General features: G+C 40.3%; 1 protein-coding gene across 1 annotated transcript in view; it reads right to left on the reverse strand.

The window, feature by feature from the left end:
- Positions 1 to 2663: 2663 nt before the first annotated feature.
- Positions 2664 to 19402, reverse strand: part of si:ch211-197n1.2 (EF-hand calcium-binding domain-containing protein 6) — a 43218-nt gene continuing 26479 nt past the window's right edge. The window contains exons 7-13 of the mRNA XM_052020396.1: positions 17216 to 17326; positions 8784 to 8907; positions 8258 to 8382; positions 7769 to 8012; positions 6892 to 7064; positions 5438 to 5594; positions 2664 to 3003 (exon numbers count right to left, since the gene is read on the reverse strand). Coding sequence (XP_051876356.1) covers positions 2755 to 3003; positions 5438 to 5594; positions 6892 to 7064; positions 7769 to 8012; positions 8258 to 8382; positions 8784 to 8907; positions 17216 to 17326 — 1183 coding nt within the window. The 3' untranslated portion in view covers positions 2664 to 2754. The remainder of the gene's footprint in view (positions 3004 to 5437; positions 5595 to 6891; positions 7065 to 7768; positions 8013 to 8257; positions 8383 to 8783; positions 8908 to 17215; positions 17327 to 19402) is intronic.

The following is a 19402-nucleotide window of genomic DNA, read 5'->3' on the forward strand; positions in this document are numbered from 1 at the left end:
GTCCTATTGAATATCCCGCGCTGGGTTAGAGCAAGAATTATTCTCACTGAGCATTCTGTGCTGTTTAGGATTTAGGATTATTGTACGGAGCATTCTGTGTAGTCGGGCTCAGTTTTATTGTTACTGAGTACTGTGTGCGCTACAGCCCTCCAAATCATTGTACTGAGCATTTTGTGCTGATCAGGACATGAGTTAATGCCACCAAACACCATATGCCGTACAAGACTAACATTATTGACAATCATAGCTTTGTGCTAAATAGGTCCTGGGGTATTGTCCTTGATTAGTCTGTGCTGTATACACCATCACTGATCAATCTGTGCCGTGAAGAGTCTGGGATTATTCCCATTGAGCATTCCGTTTGGGTAGACTATAGGATTACTGTCACTGAACCTGGGATTATTCCCATTGATCACTCTGAGTTTGACTGGACCTGGGATTATTGTCACTGAACATTTCGTGTGGTTTGAATGTACAGCAATTTTTATTGCGCATTCAGTGCTGGATGGGACTAGGATTTATTGTTACTGATCCGTCTGTGCCGGACAGGACCTGTTATTATTGTCGCTTCTCAGTCTGTGCTCTCTGCAGATCTGATTTGATTGTCACCGAATATTCCATGATGGACCCAGTGTTATAGTCACCGGGTGTACAGTGCTGCACAGGAGCTGGGGATCATTGTTACTGAGTACTCTGTGCAGCCAGAACCCAAGAGGAGTCTGTGTAGTTTGAATCCAGTGAAACTTTTACTGAGTATTCTATGCTGGTCAGGACCAAGAATTATTGTCACTTATCTCTTTGTGCTGTGCAGATCCTGGGGTTATTGGCACTGACCACTTCATTCTGAACAGGATTGGAAATGATTTTACTGAGCTGGGTGTATAGATTGAATCCCAGGTCATTGCCATAGGAATTTAAGACCATAAGAAGTAGAAGCAGAAGCAAGTCACTCAGCTCCACGTATCTGCTCTACCATTATTAAGAACATGGCTGACCTTTTACCTCACCACTATTTTCCTGCACTAATTCCAAATGCCCTAATATTCAAATATCTGTTTTGGGTATAGTCAACATCTTAGCCTCCATGGTCCCTTTGAGTTGAAAATTTCAGAAGTTTTGGGTAAAGAAAGTTCCTCTCCTCTTTGTACTGAATGGGCAACACCTTATTTTGAGACAATGCCTGTTGGTGTTGACTCTTTGGTCAAGGTAAACTTTATCTCTGTATCAAGTACCATAAAAATAGTGTGCGTTTCATTTGGATCTGTTTTGATTTTTCTAAACTCAAAGTACAGGCTTGGACTGATTACTTTCTCCTCATTGGACAAACTCAGTAATTAAGTTGGTGAGTTTTTGATGTGCTCGCTAGATTGCAAGAGTATCCTTCCTTGAGCAGGGAGATCAGATCACTAAGCAATATTCCAGCTGTGATCTCACCGGGGTCCAATATAATGTCAGTAGGACTTTGTTACTCTTATACGCAAATCCTCTTGCAATAGATGTGAATATTCCACTTACCTTCATAATTACTTGCTGTCCTTTCACATAAACTTTCAGTGATTCATATACAAGGAGACCCAGTCTCTCACCATTAAAAAATATTCTACAGGACTTTTTATACACCAGTGTGGATGAACTCACAATTTTCCTCATTATATTACACCTTGCCCATTCAGTTCAACTGTCTATATCCCCCTGAAGATTTCCTGGATCTTCCTCATAACTTACATTGGCACCCAACCTTGCTTCCTCAGCAATCTTGGATATATTACACAATCCCATCATCCAAATCATTGCTAAAGGTTGTGAAGAGCAAAAGACTCAGCACCCCACTAATCACAGTCATTCAGCCTGAAAATTATCCTACTCACCAAGTATTCTGTGTTAGAGGGGACTCAGGATTATTGACTCAGAACAGTCAGTCCCAAGATTGCTGTTACTCAGCATTCTGTGTTCTTCGCGTCCCATGGTTACTAACCCTTACATTCCATACTGGCAGCTCCTGGGTGATCATTTATACAGGAAGAAGATGCAAAAATTCTATTAGTCCTTTATTTGATATCTGAAATATTGCAGATCTACGTATCTAGCGAAAGATACTGAGAACCATTTCACGTAACAATAACAGATGTCCACAGGCTTTGACTCATATAACTGCATAACTATAATATCCATCAGTTTAGATTTGGATTTATACTGGCCAATCTTTCTGTCCTCCATTCCACATCAGAATCTAAATTTCAAATCAACTTGTTACTCCTCAAGTTTTGAAAAATCTACCCATTTGTTATGAAACACTTGAAACCTGGTTTCAACCGAGTTGACCTAAATCAGAATAACACAATGGATTTGTGGTGTACAATAAATTGTTAAATTCATTCCAACCGAGAAACAGAAATAATGTTTGTAGAAAGATTGCATGGTATTTAAGGTGATCTGACTGAAACATATTAATTATCTGATCAGGAACATGTACAAATTCACTGTGCATTTCCTGCAAAACAAAATGGTTTCATTCCTAAAACTTCTAAGAAGGAATTCAGGAGGTTCCAACGTGTGAGAGAAATCCAAGTTTATTCTTTCTTATTATCATCTTTCACTCTCAAAAGCACTGTTATTCCTGGGTCAACTTCTCACCTCACCACCATGCCCCGCCTCACCGCAACCCTGCCCAAAGCAAAGGTATCGGAATTGAGTTAAAGTTATGATTTGAAAAACAGAGAATTTGAATATTGTCAGAAAAAGGTGAATTATTTATCACTTTGAGGTTTTGTTTTCTGCACAATTCTTCTCTTTTTTGTAGGTGTCTTGCAGGAACTTTTTGTAGTTGACCTTGCCTTCCATGTTTTCATCAAATTTTGTCATGATGTGGTAGACTTCATCCTCATTCAGGAGCAGATCGCAGAGCTTGAGCACAGCGCGAAACTCTGGCAAAGAGAGGTACCCACTGCTGGTGCTATCTAACTTCTTAAAGGCTCGGCGTAAGGGTTTCCATTCACCTTGAAGCTGCAGGGTACAAAGGTACACAGGTACAAGGGAAACAAGGGTTTAGTTTTATTTGGATGCCATTGGATTATACTGGTAGATTCTGCAAGACATGACAACAGTCCTATAGAGGGGCTTCATTTGATGCTAAGACCTCTTTGCTTCTGTATTTGATAACAAGACTCACAGACAAAGGCAATTCTTGCATACCAATTAGCTGTAAAACCAGGGGCCAGTGTCAATATCCTAAATGTTTTAGCTTTAATTATATGTTTCAATACACTGCCTTTCCCCAGTTTATCCAATTTCTCCTTAGTGGCCACATATTTGAAGTAATTCCTCATGGAATGGGATTTAAACAACATGCTTTGAGAACTCAGCTGTTATTCTTGGAACCTTATAGGTCAGTGCTTAGTTTCATCAGTAATCTCTTCAGCACCTTTACATAAAGGCACACTGAAAAACACTTCCAATGGACCCTGCGTGGCAATTATTACACGTTCACATTGGTTTTGTTCACCATCATCCTGTACAAATTGCATTATCCCAGCACACCTCCAATGTTACAACTGCAGATGATACTGGTATACCATAACTACCTGCCTTCTGTTCAGAAACCATCCACTGCCTTTTGTATATTAGCCCTTTTTATGTACAGTGCTTGATATGGAGAATCTTTCTCAAATTTCACTGTCCTCAGAAATTCACCACTGTTCTATGTCTGGTTCATGATGGCATGCAAGGCATGGATTTTAATCAGTAGATCCACCAAAGACTCAATTCTACTGCAGACTAGGGTCAAGCATGGCCAACTCTTTCTCAGTGCAATGTTGCCTCTCACTCTCAACAAGCTTCACAATGGAATGGAGATGATCTACAGCAGGAATATGAAACTATCCCACTCCAGAAACAAGCTCACACTGCCCTTGGTCATTGATGGTGCATGTGTAAATTTGGAGGTTGAGCTCCAAGCCATTACCAGCTTGTTCAATAAAGCATATGAGAAAACAAGCCTCACACCAAACATCCACAAACAAAGGTCCTGATAGTACAACGTTCCTCCTGCCCCTTCTCCTATTTCAATAAAGATCCTCCAATGAGATCCTAGAAAGTGTGGGCCATTTACACAGCCTTCAATGCACCAGCACAGTCATCAGTGGAAAAGTGTGTTTGAGGATCAAGACCACAAACCCAGCATAATGCTTATAGTCCACCAGACAGCAGTCACCATCCTCCCGCATATTCTAGAGACACGGACTACATGCTGCAGCCATTTTAAAGTACCAGAGAGGTACCACCAGTGCTCTTCCCAGAAAATCTCCAAAACCTGCTGGCAGGACAAGGAAACCAACATCAGTATCATCTCCAAAGCCAACATCAGTATCTCTCCCAGTCCAGCCTCTAGGCTTTAATTACAATATACAAGTCATATTGCCAGCATGCCAACACCAGACACCCAAAACAGGCAGTTTACTCAGCGTTCCATCAAGGCAAGAGGTAACTCAGAGGACACAGAAAATAACTTAAATATGTTTTCAAAGCCTCCTTCAAAAAATGTAGGATCTTCACCAACATGTGAGAATCCCTACCCTATGAGTGATTAAAAGAGAGAAGAAGCATCCAGGATTGCACTTGAGTATCTTGATTGAGAGCATACAGAAGCCCAGCAAAAATGGTGGAAGAAGCACAACACCTCGTAAACTAGCATCCATCTGCCCCTCAAGCACTTGTTGCCCCACCTTTGGCCAAGCCTGTGGACCCCACGTTGGCTTCATCAGCCATGTTAGAACCCATAGAACTGGAGAAAAGTAAATCAGCCTTGATCACAAGGGCTTTCCAAAGAGAAGAGGCAATTTCCTTGACACTACATCCACCTTAGTCTACATTGCACTTCTCTTCTGACTATTGAAAGCTCTCCAGCTGAGAACCACAGAACTTTGAAAGTTGCAGATTTCCTCATTTGGTAACAAGACCAGAAATTATGTTCCAGGAGAGCGCAAAATGTCTTCCTCTTACTGAAATTGCATTACTTCCCACAATTGCATTCTCTTGGAGCAGTATTGGTACTCTGATGCGTATTAACAAACAACATATGAATTTGTAAAGGGGAAACAGTCTTCATAAAAAGATGTCTAGTTAAATTATTGTTTAATGCACAGGGTATGACTGATGTAACCTGCATTTAATGGAAGTTCTAATTATCTCATAGACTTCTCCTCCTCTTCCCTCTCTTGAAACAATGAATTGTCCAGTCCTTTAGGTTTACAAAGTCAGGCTTGTTATAAGTGTGTTCTTTCTGTACCAAGGCACCCATTGTTATTTTAGGTCCACAGGAAAGTATATTTTGCTATGATGTCAAATAAGACACAAATCTCAAATTATCTATCGCACAAAAAGTGACATTGCCTTACGTATTCTTATCAGAACCGATCTGTCTGCCACTTATGGGTGTTACCTTTTGCCGCAGCCTTGCTGTGATGGTGTTCAGTCCTGTGCCAGGTTGTTCTGTGAAATGACTGTTAGGATGCTGCAGTACTGCTAACATGTTGCTTCCCTCTCGCCACTGCTGCCTGCGCATTGCAAAAGGTTTCAAGAAGTCTATGTAGGAAACCCTGGTGGTCAAGTTAAGAAAAGCATCAACTGTCATTGAACATTTTATGGGTACATGAAAATTATTTTTACATAATCCAAAGACCTAAATAGTTTTAACTCCTTTAACAAATTTCAAAGTATTTAATGTCATGGCTAATGACAGAATTTGTAGCACCCTTCCCTCAGTACCATTCACTGCTACCTTTGACTCTATAAATCCTTATTGGTAGGGCTTGTTGGGCAGAGATTTAGAAGGAAAGTAAACTAGTTTCTCAAATTTTTGTTTCTTCACCTTTTTTTAAAAAACTGTGTCCAGGTGCTTTATATTATTTAGTGAACCTTATTTTGGAAAATAAGGCTTTTATTTTAAACTATTTATTGCAATTCTAATAACTTTAAAATGTCAGATTTATATACAAAGAACTGTCAAAATCAATGACAGAAGACAAAACCCTTCCCCTGCATGCAGGGGGACTGGGTCAGTACAATCCAGTCCATTAGTATAGATACCAGAAATCTGAAATGCAGCAGAAAATGCTGGAAACATTGAATCCTTCTCAAGTTGATGTTTCTAAAATCTCAAGTCCACCATACACATGGATTTTGGGGTTAAATTGTGCACAATAATAAATTACGTTGACAAGCAATTGAAACTGAAAAGCTATCCAGCGATTCCATCAACTTTCTGTTGTCTCAACAGCTTGCTACTAACTGGCGACTCTCTCATTCCTACATCCTTTAAGGCATTGGTTCCATAAAACTGATGCATCTGGTGAATGTAATTACACTTAAATGTAACAAGTTAGACTAAATAACTACTACCCCTACCTATTTAATAAGGTATAATTTCATTTTAGGAAGTATTCATGATCTGCAAGTTCTACTGTGTGGCACTTAGTACCACGCTGAAATGAATTTAAGGACAGGTACAGGAGGAAGAAAGGATTAGAAAGAGAAGTACATCTGAAGAGATGGATAGAGTGGGAAGAAGTTGGTGTTGAACACAGTCATGGGCAGAATGACTTGCTTGTGTATTGTAAATCCTATGTCATTCTATGTTCTTTAGAGTATTTTAATTTCCTCGCCCCAGCTTCTCAGTCTTGGAGACACATTGCACTTCCAGTAAGTAGTCCCCTTCTAAGGCACGCCTTGTCATCTCTTACAATGCAGTGTTTAATTTCCTGGGCAACTAAAACTCCACTCTTAAACCCTTGCATTTTTAATCCAACATACGCTGGAGTAAATGTAATTGCCTTTGTCTGCGGGGCTGCGAGGTCTAACCCAGTGGCTCGGGCGCGCGAACTCATTTGACCTTACCGGCCATCTCCATTGACTTCGAATTTCTTCGCCAGCATTTCACACTCGTATTCATTCAAATTTATACACAACTCGGTCAAGATATCTTTAAACTCCTCTTTGCTGACAAACCCGGTGCGGTAAGGGTCAAGCTCCTGAAATTCTTTCCTGAGATCGTCCCACAGGTAGTCAACCTGGAAGTTGCAGTTAAATCAACAGTGTAAACGGAGTTTGAAAAGGCTGCATTTTATAAAACAAATTGTACCATAAACCGTTAGCAACCCAGAGGTTTGGAGCGCTAATCTGAAGACCCGAGTTAAAATCTCATCCCAGCTGTTGAAGGGTTAAAAATAAGTCTGAAGGGGAAGCCAATATCAGTACAGGTGACCTTGAAACTACAGGATTGTGGTTTCAAATAAAAACATCAAGTTCACCACGGCTCACGAGGGTGGGAAATCGGTGGTCTACTCTGAACGTGACTCCAGACTTCGTGAGTCCTCCCTGTGTTGCCTCCACCCGTCACTTCCCAGCCTCCGTCTCTTCCCTCTTCTATCGCCCCTCCTCACCTGAATCCACCTGGCGCCTCCCAACTGTAGACCCACTCCTTCCCCTCAATCTTTATATACCGGCTCTCTCTCCTCTAATCTTTCAGTCCGGATGAAGGATCTCGACCCGAGACGTCGACTGCCCATTTCCCTCCACAGATGCTGCCTGACCCGCTGACTTCTTGTGACTCCAGACCCGCTAATCTATTTGACTCTGAGTTGCCTTGTTAGCTATCCACTTAGGGAGTAAGCAGGAACAATAAAGTCTGGCGCAGCTGGCGACACCCACGTCAAGCGAACAGATTGAAAATAAATCAGCAAGTCAGGAATTAGATCGAGAGCAAGAACCTCACTTTTGCGCGAACGTGATCCACCAGGATGTCGGACGCACAGTTGAGGTTCTTCGAACGCATTCTTAAATCGCAGTCTCCCTTTTTCGGGGGGCTGATTTTGGCGTTGGGGAAGCAGGCGGATTTCGGGGAGTGGCCGAAGTGTCTCACAAACTCCAGGAAATCCAGGGTTTTATCTTGATTCGTGATGAGTGTTTTCCAGAGCCTGCGGATCTCGCCCCGGGTCACCTCTGGCCAAATGTCGAAGCTGGGAGGGAAACGGGGGGAAAAGATAAAGACATTCAGACAGATACAACTGAAAATAAAGCGGGAGCATCACGTTAAACGGAGAACCAAGGCACGGTGGCAGTGAGTTCCATTCCCCGTGTCTAGCAGTGAACACTAAAATTTAGTGAACACTAAAATTTAGTGAACACTAAAATCTCCTGATTGTTGCTCCATCATTATTGGGAGAATACTTCCTCCATCTCGGCGCCCCTGTTTCTGATTTACCGTTTCAGAAGCCGGTACATGGTTTCATGGTTTAGCCGCTTTGAATTAATTTCATCCAACTGTTCAAATTCTCTCTCAACTTCTTGGTACTGTTTATACAACAGGGTTTTAATAATCTTGAAGAGCTGTGCCGGGGGGAAAAAAGGAAAAAAAATCAGAGGACTTCATTGGCAAATTAAACTTCATTGCTGGTGTATCTATGCAAAATACTCGTTGGGGAATGTTTCTGAATAAATGCCAGCCCCGTGATATAACAGTAACGGGATACATACGTGGCTTTATAGAGGGCTAATTATTAAATGCACTTCGTAACTGTCAGTTACACCGGAGTGCCCATCAGTCACACCGGGGCATCAGAATCGTCTGTTGTGTTAAAGTTACAGGGATATTTACTACTAACTACGGATAATTGAGCAATCTCGAAAACCAATGAGTAATTTTTAAATAAAAGTCGACGTGTAATTAATAGTCGGTTGAATTGGTTGCTTCTGAAATATAATTAGGTGAGACTATTCTAAAATGGTACCTGCTCGGGAGTTCTACCGTATCTCCTGTCTTCATCCAGTTGACTTGAGCGCTCTTTCTCTTGTAGTCCCTTTTGTCCTGGTAAGATTACTGACTTCTCGTCAAAAAGACTAGAAACCCCTTTTCTGTCAAAAGTGAACAAATGAATGAGTACGTTTCATCTGAAGAGGTCTCCGCGTCTGAGTGGAACGCTCCGCTGTTTCACGCAGGGACTCAATTCGAGGAGTTTGTCATTCACAAATGCCAGTGAATTGCCCGTGGCACAGGGACTCAAAACCAACATAGACTCTACGACAGGCCTCAAAAGGTCGAGGAGTGAAGGAGTTCTGCTGAAAGGTCGTCGACCTGAATCATTAACTCTGTTTCTGTCTCCACAGATGCTGCCTGACCTGTTGAGTATTTTCCGTATTTTCCTGTATATAATGCTTCGAATCCTGATTGTCGACGGCCTGCAGGAGAGATGCCATTACATTTATCTGGACTCACCATTGAATGCAACAGAGCAGCAGTGAACCCCCTCGACAGAGAGTCCAGGCGCAGAGTTGTCTGGGGTATGTAAGTGGAAGGAGTATCAGTTGGGGAGCATACTTATAATAATGACCATAATTCGGTTAGATTTAGCACAGTTAGGGGAAAGGATGAGAGTAAATAGTACATGTGGTGAAAGGCAAGAAGTGATCACACAGAAGTGGACTGCAAGCAACTACTTCACAATAAATCTGTTTCAGAACAATAGGAGGCATTAAGGAAGTGAATTCAAAAGAATCAGGGGAAATATATAACCTCAAGGAAATAAGACGAAACTATGCAACATAGAGGCTCTTGGATGATAGGGCCAAAAAGGTAAGATAAGGCAAAAAAAAAGAGAAATTTATGTCATATTTACAGAATTTAATATAGCAGAAAGGCTCAAAGAATATAGAAAACGCCAGGGAAAAATTAGAAGGTGAATTAGGAAAACAAAGGGACAACATGAAAAAATACTGGGAAGTAAACTCAAGGAAAGTCCAAAGGTATTTTAAACTTATAAAGAGCAAGATGATAACTGACGGAAAATTATAAGCTATTAGGAACTAATAATGTGTTGAGGATGTGGGTGGAGTTCCTAATAGATTAACCGCAGCTATCTTTACAAAAGAAAGGGATGGTGCTGATATTTAGTTAAGGAGGAACTACTTGAAATATTGTATGGAATAAGCTTGGTAAAAGAGGGTGTATTAAGGATTTAGCAACCCCTGAAATCCCTGAATGCAGGAGCGATGCCAGAGGAATGGAGGGCTGCTAATGTTGTACCATTGTTTAAAAACAACTACAGGTTGGTTTAATTTCAGTGGTGCCCAAATTATTGGATTAATTCTGAGAGAGTATAAACCTTGATTTGGAAAGACATAGGTTAGTCAGCAATAGCATGAATTTGTTAAGGGAAGGTCAGGTCTGATTAACAACTGAAGAGGCAACAAGGAGGGCTGATGACAGCAGTGCATTTGAAGAGTCTTCATGGATTTCAGCAAATCTTTTTGCAAGGTCCCACATAGCAGGCTAGTCAAAAAAGTAAAGGTGTGTGGGATCCAAGGGAGAGTGACAAGCCAGATCCAAAACTGGGTCAGTAGCAGGATATTTTTGTGACTGGAAGGCTGTTGCTAGTGAGGTCCTACATGCTCAGTACTTGATCCCTTGCTTTTTGTTAAACATTTTAGTAGATTAGACTTAAATACAGGGGCTTGATAAGGAGGTTAGCAGTTGATAGGAACATTGGTTCTGTTGGTAAAGGGGAGGAGGAAAGCTTTCAACTTCAGAACAATTTAGAAAGTTGATTGGCCAGAAAAGTGGAAGTTAATCCAGAGAAACGTGAGTCAATGGAATATACAATAAATGGGGCAATATTGAGAAGTATGGAGGAACAGAGGGAGCTTGGAGTGTATGTCCACAGAACCTTAAATCCAGCAGACAAGTAGATAATACATTTGGGATACTTTTCTTTGTTAGCCTAGACACAGAATATAACAGCTGGCAGAATCATACACAATGATTGTTAGGCTACAGCTTGAGTATTTTGTATACTTCTGGTCACTACATTTAAAAGAAAAATGTGATTGCACTGGAGATCGTGCAGAGAAGATTTATGAGGATAGTTCCAGGACAGAAAAAGTTTAGCTCTGATTGGATATGCTGAGGTGCTTTCTTTGGAACAGAAACGACTGAGCAGAGACTCAACTGAGGAGTATACAACTATGAGAAACCAAGATAGAGTAAACATGAAGGACTGATTTCCCTTAGCAGAGGAGTTAAAATGAGGGAGGGGGCATAGCTTTACTGTAAATGCTAGAAGTGTTAGAGGGGAGATGAAGTAAATATGTTTCACCCAAAGGACAGCACATTCTGGAATTCACAGCCTAAAATGGTGGTACAAACAGAAACAGTCATCACACTTAAAAAGCGCCAGAAGAGTTGTGAACAGCATGGCTATGGAATAAGAGCTGAAAGTAAGATTAGGTTGATTAGGTTTTATTTTGACTGGTATGGAACATTGAGCTAAATGGCCTGCTATATTTTGAACTTTTTATGATGCAGTTCAAAAGGGAGAGGAGGCTGGAAAGTGAGAGAGGAGGTTGGAAGGTGAGAGAAACGGAGTAGAAAGAGGGAAGATAGGAGCAATCCCTCAAACCAACATTAAATAACAATATAGCCTCTAAATTTAATTCCATTGTCAAGGTTTTATTTTGTTTTAAAAATTGAGAAGTAAACACCTATAGGATTAACATGTGGTTGAAGTTGAGGATTAACTATAAAGAGTCAATAGGTTAAATATTTATTCGCAAAGGTATCAGCAGCAACAATTAATTAAAAGAGGTTCTGCAAGTAAGCTGGAGTTGGAGTTGCCTTCATGGACATCAAAAAATGGCTCAAGAACTCAAAGCCAATAATTTTCTGTGGATGAATGCTACATATCCAGAAGCGCTAAATGAAACTAAAATGTACACCAGTACATTCAAGCTTTTTGATATATTTGTTGAATGGAAGACACCATGAAGGTCACATTTCCTGAATATCCCTAATTGCCAAAAAGTTTGTGGTGGGCCTTCTCCTTGGATCACTCTTGATTTTGTGCTAATGATGCCCTGATGACAATACAGAACTTGACCTGACAGTGATAATGAATGGTGATATATATCAAACTATAGTGGTACATGATCTGGATGGAAACTTTAGGGTGCTGGTTTCCTTGATAATTCTATGCTATAAAAAGTTAAGCTCACCCAAAGCTCTTCTACCTGCATCCTGTTCAATTATCAATCCTGCACTTGCTGTTTGTTTTTCTTTAAGTAAAGCTCAATTTTAAAATTCCTTTCCTTGTTTGAGAGTTCTTCCCCACCTCCCCAACCCTATACTCTCATGCTCCCCCCTCCACCTAGCATTTCCAGCTTTACAACCCTCTGAGATACCTGTGGTCCTCCAACACAAACATTTTTAATCAATCCTCAATTGGCTGTGGACTTTTCAGTTGTCTGGGCCTTCAGCTCTCAATGAATCATAAAAATGTCTTGTGGGGCATGACCAGGGAGATGTTGATGTTTCCCCTAGCTAGGACATTTGGGACTAGGGGTCAGAATCTCAAAATATGGGGTCTTCCATTAGGAAGAGAAATGAGAAGAAATTCTTTCACCTGGAATGTAATGAATCTCTGGAATTCTCCATTCGAGAGTGTTGTGCAGACTCAGTCACCAAATGTATTGAAGACACAGACTGATAGACTTTTGGACATGAGGGAAATCAAAGGATATGGAGTTAAGCAGGAAAGTGGTGTTGAGATTAAATACCAGCTGAGATTTTATTGAAAGTTGTTTCAGGCACAAGTGGTTGAATGACCTTATTCTTCAAGTCCATCTGTACTTAAGTCTACAGAGCTTTACTTATTTTTTTCTTAAGACACTTATCAGCCTGTTATTCCCTTACCTGGCTTGGTGATACACTTAATTTGATAATGTTCCTAAGAAGTGCTTAAGGACGTTTAACTATGCTATATAAACATCAGTTGTTCTTGCCATCATAGGGTTGGGTTGTATTGCTAATGGAAGCTGACACACATGTAAAGGGTTCTGCTACTCATCATAAATATTAAATGTTTGGAGAGCCTGAACAGGGGCATTCACGTTTTTAATATTAAAATAACTCAATGCAAGTTCACAACTTGAAAAAGAGATCTAAGCGTGACCTGACTCAGGACCAGCCTCTTCCCCACTGCTATCAGACTTCTGAACCAATCATCTCTTTCACATCCTCTTCCCAGTGATGCTGCCACGTTCTTGAACCTTTAATACCACCTCTTCTATTACTGTCACTGTAGCATTTCTCTTTGCAACACTTCAGTTTGCACTCTGCACCATTCTGTTGTTTTGTGGTTGTTGCTGTCTTTACTGTTGTATTTATTATTACCACGGCACGGTAGTGTAGCGGTTAGCGTAACGCTTTACAGCGCCAGCGACCCGGGTTCAATTCCCGCCATTGTCTGTAAGGAGTTTGTGTATTCTCGCCGTGTCTGCGTGGGTTTCCTCCGGGTGCTCCAGTTTCCTCCCACATTCCAAAGACGTACAGGTTAGGAAGTTGTGGGCATGCTATGTTGGCGTCAGAAGCGTGGCGACACTTGCGGGCTGCCCCCAGAACACTACACAAAAAATGCATTTCACTGTGTGTTTCGATGTACATGTGACTAATAAAGATCTTATCTTATCTTACACTGTCAGCTTCACACGAGCAAGGAACTTCATTGCACCCTGGTGTATATGACAATAAACTAACCTGCAATCATATTCTAAAGCAGGTGGGCAGTAAAGTGGAAAGATATTGAAATTGCCATCAAGCCCAAGTGATGTGAAGCTCCTCAGCCTGAAGGCTGAGCTCCAGATCAGATTAAAACATGCACTATCACATGGCAGGATCACAATAGCAGCAGCACATCCATGTTATTAATGCTTACCTTCCTGTAAATGGTAGAAACCATCAGCGAAACTCTTTACTCTCATTTGCAGATCCAATGACTAGTGTCATAAAGTTTAAGTTGCATAAACATTTATTTTACCATGTAACAGATATGAACTTAAGGGGCATTTAGTGTGATAGCACAATGTTTGCACATTAGAATAAATTAAAAGGTTAATAAAGAGCATAACTGAAAAAACATTGCACAAAGGAAGTTGATTTTAAACATATTTCATAACTGAGGTTCTCATCCTGAATCAAACTATTGACTATCACTAATTGCTTAATCACCCACCAAGCTGAATTTATCTTAATTATCATTAGATTCAGTCAACTTCTCCTGAGCCTTCCTCAGTACCACGGCACTGTCATTGTCTGCTACTGAGACAGCGGAACGGGCAGTGCCTGCAACACAGCAACCGCTGGTTCATTTATCTCTCAGGTTCAATTCAGGACAATGCTGATGCGAAGAGGAAAGTGACCTCAGTAGCCATGTGTAGCCTGGCCTATAGTAACAAGGGAATTTACTCGTTAACACGGCGTGGAAAAGCCTGCATATAAAGGTTATCAGGAAGGCGAGACGTGAGGCGGCCGATTGCTGATAGAGTCGCCATATTATCATGCGTGAAAAGAGTGGCAGTTGAACACATCCAACACCTGACAAACTTGACACCAGTCAACCCTACAAGCTCACATGAATGGAAAAAACAAAAGACACCACTAAATGAGTTTTTCTTGCGCTTGGGTGAACGGTGTGGCTGCTTTTGGGAGGTTGTTAGCTGCAAACGTGGGGGCTTTTGTCCATGAGTAATGATCGACACTTTCCATCTATTTGAACGGGACGGCCACTTGGAGTCTCCACGAGAGACACGGTAACTGAGGGCGACCCGGGGTCAGACGGAATTAGCCAAGCGAAAACAATACAGAAATTAGCCTGGCACTTAGCAAGGTACTGAAGGACTTTATCGAAATAATTACCAGCGGCAAAACTGCTTCAGAACACCAAAACCACAAATGCAAGGGCACACGGCGGCAATGATCTGTTCTTTGTTAATTTATTAATGTATGTATTCAGTTAGAGCACCTCGGTCTCCATACAAAGGCAATGCAAAGATGCAGGTGTTGAGGCTGTTAGAATAAAAGCCCCCATTTTAGGTGGAAAAAACTGGAATTTTAGTCCATTTGCTCCATCTCGCGAATAGATGATCAAACTTAGACCCGGTTCACGCAAAGCCTCAATAAAGAAGCATGCGGTATATGACAAACCATGGCAGAAGCTGGGCAAGGTTTGGCGGGGCTCGGCATTCAGCGAGGAAGTTAAAGAGAATCATTTGTGATGTGACAAGTGAATGCTAATAGCAATATGTGGGTAATCCGCGATTAGGTGAAATAGAGAAAACCACTTGGCAAAGGCCACCAAGAGCAAAGTTTTCTTTTAACTGCGAAAGTCACCTTTCACTTGCTCTTCCCTTTTGGTTAGAATTACCCGCGCAACGTGGTCAATTTGTTCACGGTGATTTCTTGTTAGGAGATGCAATGTTTTCAAACGTAGCAGTCTAAATAAACACACGGCTCAAATGGCGCTATTATAATTCATCTGAAACCATATCTGCCTGCGGTAGAAGGGTTACTTCAATACGAGAGTGCACAGAGTGTAGGGAGGTGTGGGAAGACGGCGGTGGACAGCCAGCATGTGGAGTTTGTGACATACTGAATTGTAAGAGCGTAGTGAAGAAATAATAAGGGGTGGAAAATTTCAGCCTATGTTTCTGTCTTAAGGATTGCTGACCCAAAACTGCAGCCGCAGTGGGGACTCCGTGTCAAACACGACCTCAGGGAAAAACATGGGAATGAAACAGCTCAGCGTGATTCAGGGAGGCGAGATGAAAATCTCAATGTCATACGAAGGCACATACACACACCACAACGTCGAAGAGATAGAGGAGGTGGAATACACACACACACACACACACACACACACACACACACACACACACACACACACACATATGAAAAGAGAATAAGTGCAGGGGGGTGGTGCTGGCAGGGTCTTTGGACAGAGACACGCCGACTACCACCCGAGTAGCGATGGGGATGTTGAAGAAGGGATGAATGGGAAACATTGGCAGGGATCGGGGTTTGTGGATGAATGTGGAAGTGTAGAATGGTTGTTTCTTTTTTCTCTGTTTGAGTTGATTGTTGTTTCTGTCTGTGTTTTTTTCTCTTGAATCGATTTAGGGGGACAGGGAAGTCAGTGTGGGCGGCTCTGAAGAAGCCCCTCTCTACAGCTGCGGCTCAGAGGATTAAGCAGCTTCATCCACAAGGCAACATTACACAAGTAGCCTTTGAACAAAAGTCATGGATACTATTAATGATATGGTAATCCTTAATCGAGCTACCTCCCAGTAGTGGTTATACTGACATGGGAAGAATATCTAAGTCCTGGAAGCAGCCCGCGACAACACTGTGCTATTGTTTACCCCAAGCTCGACCACAACTAACTTTTTTTCCAGCATTTCTAACAGTCACTTTTCCCCCTTTTTAATAAAAAAAATGGAAAACTAGTGCACTGCATCTAAATCGGTTTGGATTTTCTTCCCGCAGTTCCCACACACGTTTAGTATCTTCTTAGTGTTCACCGCACCAGCTGTTTACTGGATGTTTTTACATATTAAAAATAAGACCACACAAAGGCAAAGTCTAAGACCTCTGGGAAGATACATTAACGGTGGAAGAAGATTTTAAACATTTATGTATTTCCCATGTTTTAAAACAGTAACTGTCTTCAAATTGAAATAAGTTCACTTCTTAATAATCAGAATAATTCTTAAAAGATGTTGATATTTTTTATCAGGAATATTATTCACAAAAGACCCCATGTTTTACATTTAATAAAGAATTATCAAAAGTAAATTCAATGTAATTGTAGTTTATCGGCAAGGAAATAAACACTAAAATGTCAAAAGTCAATGTCATTGTGGGTCATTTCCTTGCTACAACATGGTGTAATATTTTAAAGAGATTGCCTAATTTACTCAAAAGAGCTGTCCTTTTACTATTACTGACTTTCTGATACAACTGGTATGTTAATAATTACAGACAAACTCTATTGTTTGATGTGTAATAATATGGACATAAGTGTGACTGTGTCATAAGTGTTGCTCTTCAAAGAAATTACAATTAACTTTCACATTAATATAAAAATTATAATTTCAACTGCTTTTAAATTTATGTCATGATGTAGAAAAAAATAGATTGTATGTAGAGGATTGAAACAATCAGAAGAGAGGTTCACTGTTTCCTTGGTTAAAAGTTGAACAGACTTTAGATATGTAAAGCTGTCAAACAAACATTTGAAAGAGAAACAGTGTGTACATTAGTGTGTACAATAGCACTTATTAGATTTAAATATGGTTTCCATGACTGTCCAATAAAGGTCCAAAAATTAAGCCATACCTAGAGTCAAACATGGCCATGAATTGGGGGTAGCGGACATTTCCGTCTTCATCAAGGGGAATTCTGTCAATGAGCAGCTCAAACTCTTCATCAGTAATCTCCACACCAAACCTGCAAAAAAAGAGAAGAAACCAGCAGTCAAAGAGCAAGTTCACTTTCAGGTCAGCACAACCCACAAAACACTCGGCATATGGCAGCCGTTAACTTTTTGTTACAGAATCTGTCTTCAAGATCAAGAGCACCACATGAATATCAGAGGTTAATCAGGGTTTTGATGGCTCCAGATCTCAAAAAGAAAGAAATTCTACTAGGCAATCCATCCGTGAGTTTAGCACATCTGATGGATGGAGATCCATACTACACTGCCAAACAAATCAGATGGGTTTGTAGCTTATGAAGTTATTCATTGCAGTTAACCACTCATACTAACTTAAACAAGTGAACTCTGAAAAGGCTTCCAAAAGGATTTTAAGCATGTTATAAAAGTAAGAAAGTAGCCAGAGCTTTTTGAAGACCTACCTAAGACATTTATCCCAATTTACATCTGGGGATAACTTCGCAAACAGTTTATAATATATAATATATTTCTACTGCAGTGGAATATCCAGAAAAGAAAATTTGAAACTCTGTTATTCTACAACTATTGTACAAGAGCAAAATATCATAACCTGGAAAACATTGTGGGAAAATTTAACAATGTCAATTTAACAAATCTACATTAAAACTACACAGTCAGGCCTGAATATTTGACTTCCCCCTTCTCTGGAGACCCCCAGGTACAAAAAAAAGTTTCAGCAGCACATATTGTTTACATTTTTATATATATGTTATTTTATGGCATTTTAAAACACCAGGCACTTCATCATGAATCAAGCTAACCCAAATAATGAATACCTCCCTCAGAGATGGAACAAAATTACAATGCAGTGCACATGAGTTAGGTATATGATCCTCAAATGATTAAAGGTATAGTTTTACAAAAGATCCAAGATTTCATGGAACTTTATTTCCAAAGGTACTGTAATCAATTCAGCTGATAATCTCCCATTACATAGAAGTGTGAAATGAAGGATGTGCAGCTAAGTGTGACTGCATTTTCAGTATATCTAGCAAATATAGATGTTCCAGAGATCTTGTAGGTTTTTTAACTTCTTGTTTCACTTTCAGAGAACTAGGTGCTCCCATCTACACTAAAATAGAACCGTGAGATACTGAGATCTGCCTGAAATTTATTTTTAGTTTAAAATGTATTCAACTTCTCCTCTAAAGAGTTACCAATATTTAAACTACTAAGGAGTGGTGCTTCCCAAACAAATCTTAAAAAGGACTGACAAAAAAAGAACAAAAATAACAACATTTCAATCACAGGTTGCCCAACTTGCTTGTGGTACCAGACTGGACCCATCTACCTTTGGAACATTTTCCATTTAAATATTTAACTTTCATTCCAAGTTGTATTTTTTTCTCTCAGATCTACATTACTCTTCCATCATTAACCCTAAGTTTTTAACTCTCTTTGAATTTACTGGTGGAAATTATTTTTTAAAATTTACTCTCTCAAAATCTTTCACAATTATAAATCACCTGTTAATTCTTTACCTAATTTACACTGCTTCTGTGAATATAGAATGAAAATTTCAGTTTCTGATCATAACTTCCAGTCCAGATATTATCTTAGTGAATCAGTGTTTATCTTTCCCATGACTTCAAATATTTCTATCGTGGATGTGCAAAACTGTATACAGTTCTGCAGCTACAGCCATATCAATGCCATCCATAAATTCATTATTACATCCTTGTTTTAATTCAATGAGATATAATGCCCAGAGTTCCACTTAGCCTTTTTTTAGCTTGTCTCAGTGAGATCTCAGATGAAGGTGAATGCATCTGCAGCCATGTATTCTCTGTTGTATTCTGGGCAAATCTGCTCATGGGGAAAACCATAGCAGAGCAATGGGAGGCATTCAAAAGAAGCCCATGGGATGCACGTTCAGTTTATATTCCCAAGGTGCAAGAGCCTAAAAGATGCCTCATATAATACGAGGAGCAACATAAACTAGGGGAAGACTTACAGAAGATCAAAACTGGATCCATGTGGGTGAGGGAGATTCAAAGAAGGGCAAAAAAAATCACTAAACTTATAGCAAGAGTGACAAGGTTGGGTATGAGAATATACTTTTAAAGGAT

The sequence above is a fragment of the Pristis pectinata genome, chromosome 7 (assembly GCF_009764475.1).
Source record: "Pristis pectinata isolate sPriPec2 chromosome 7, sPriPec2.1.pri, whole genome shotgun sequence".
Taxonomy (NCBI): domain Eukaryota; kingdom Metazoa; phylum Chordata; class Chondrichthyes; order Rhinopristiformes; family Pristidae; genus Pristis; species Pristis pectinata.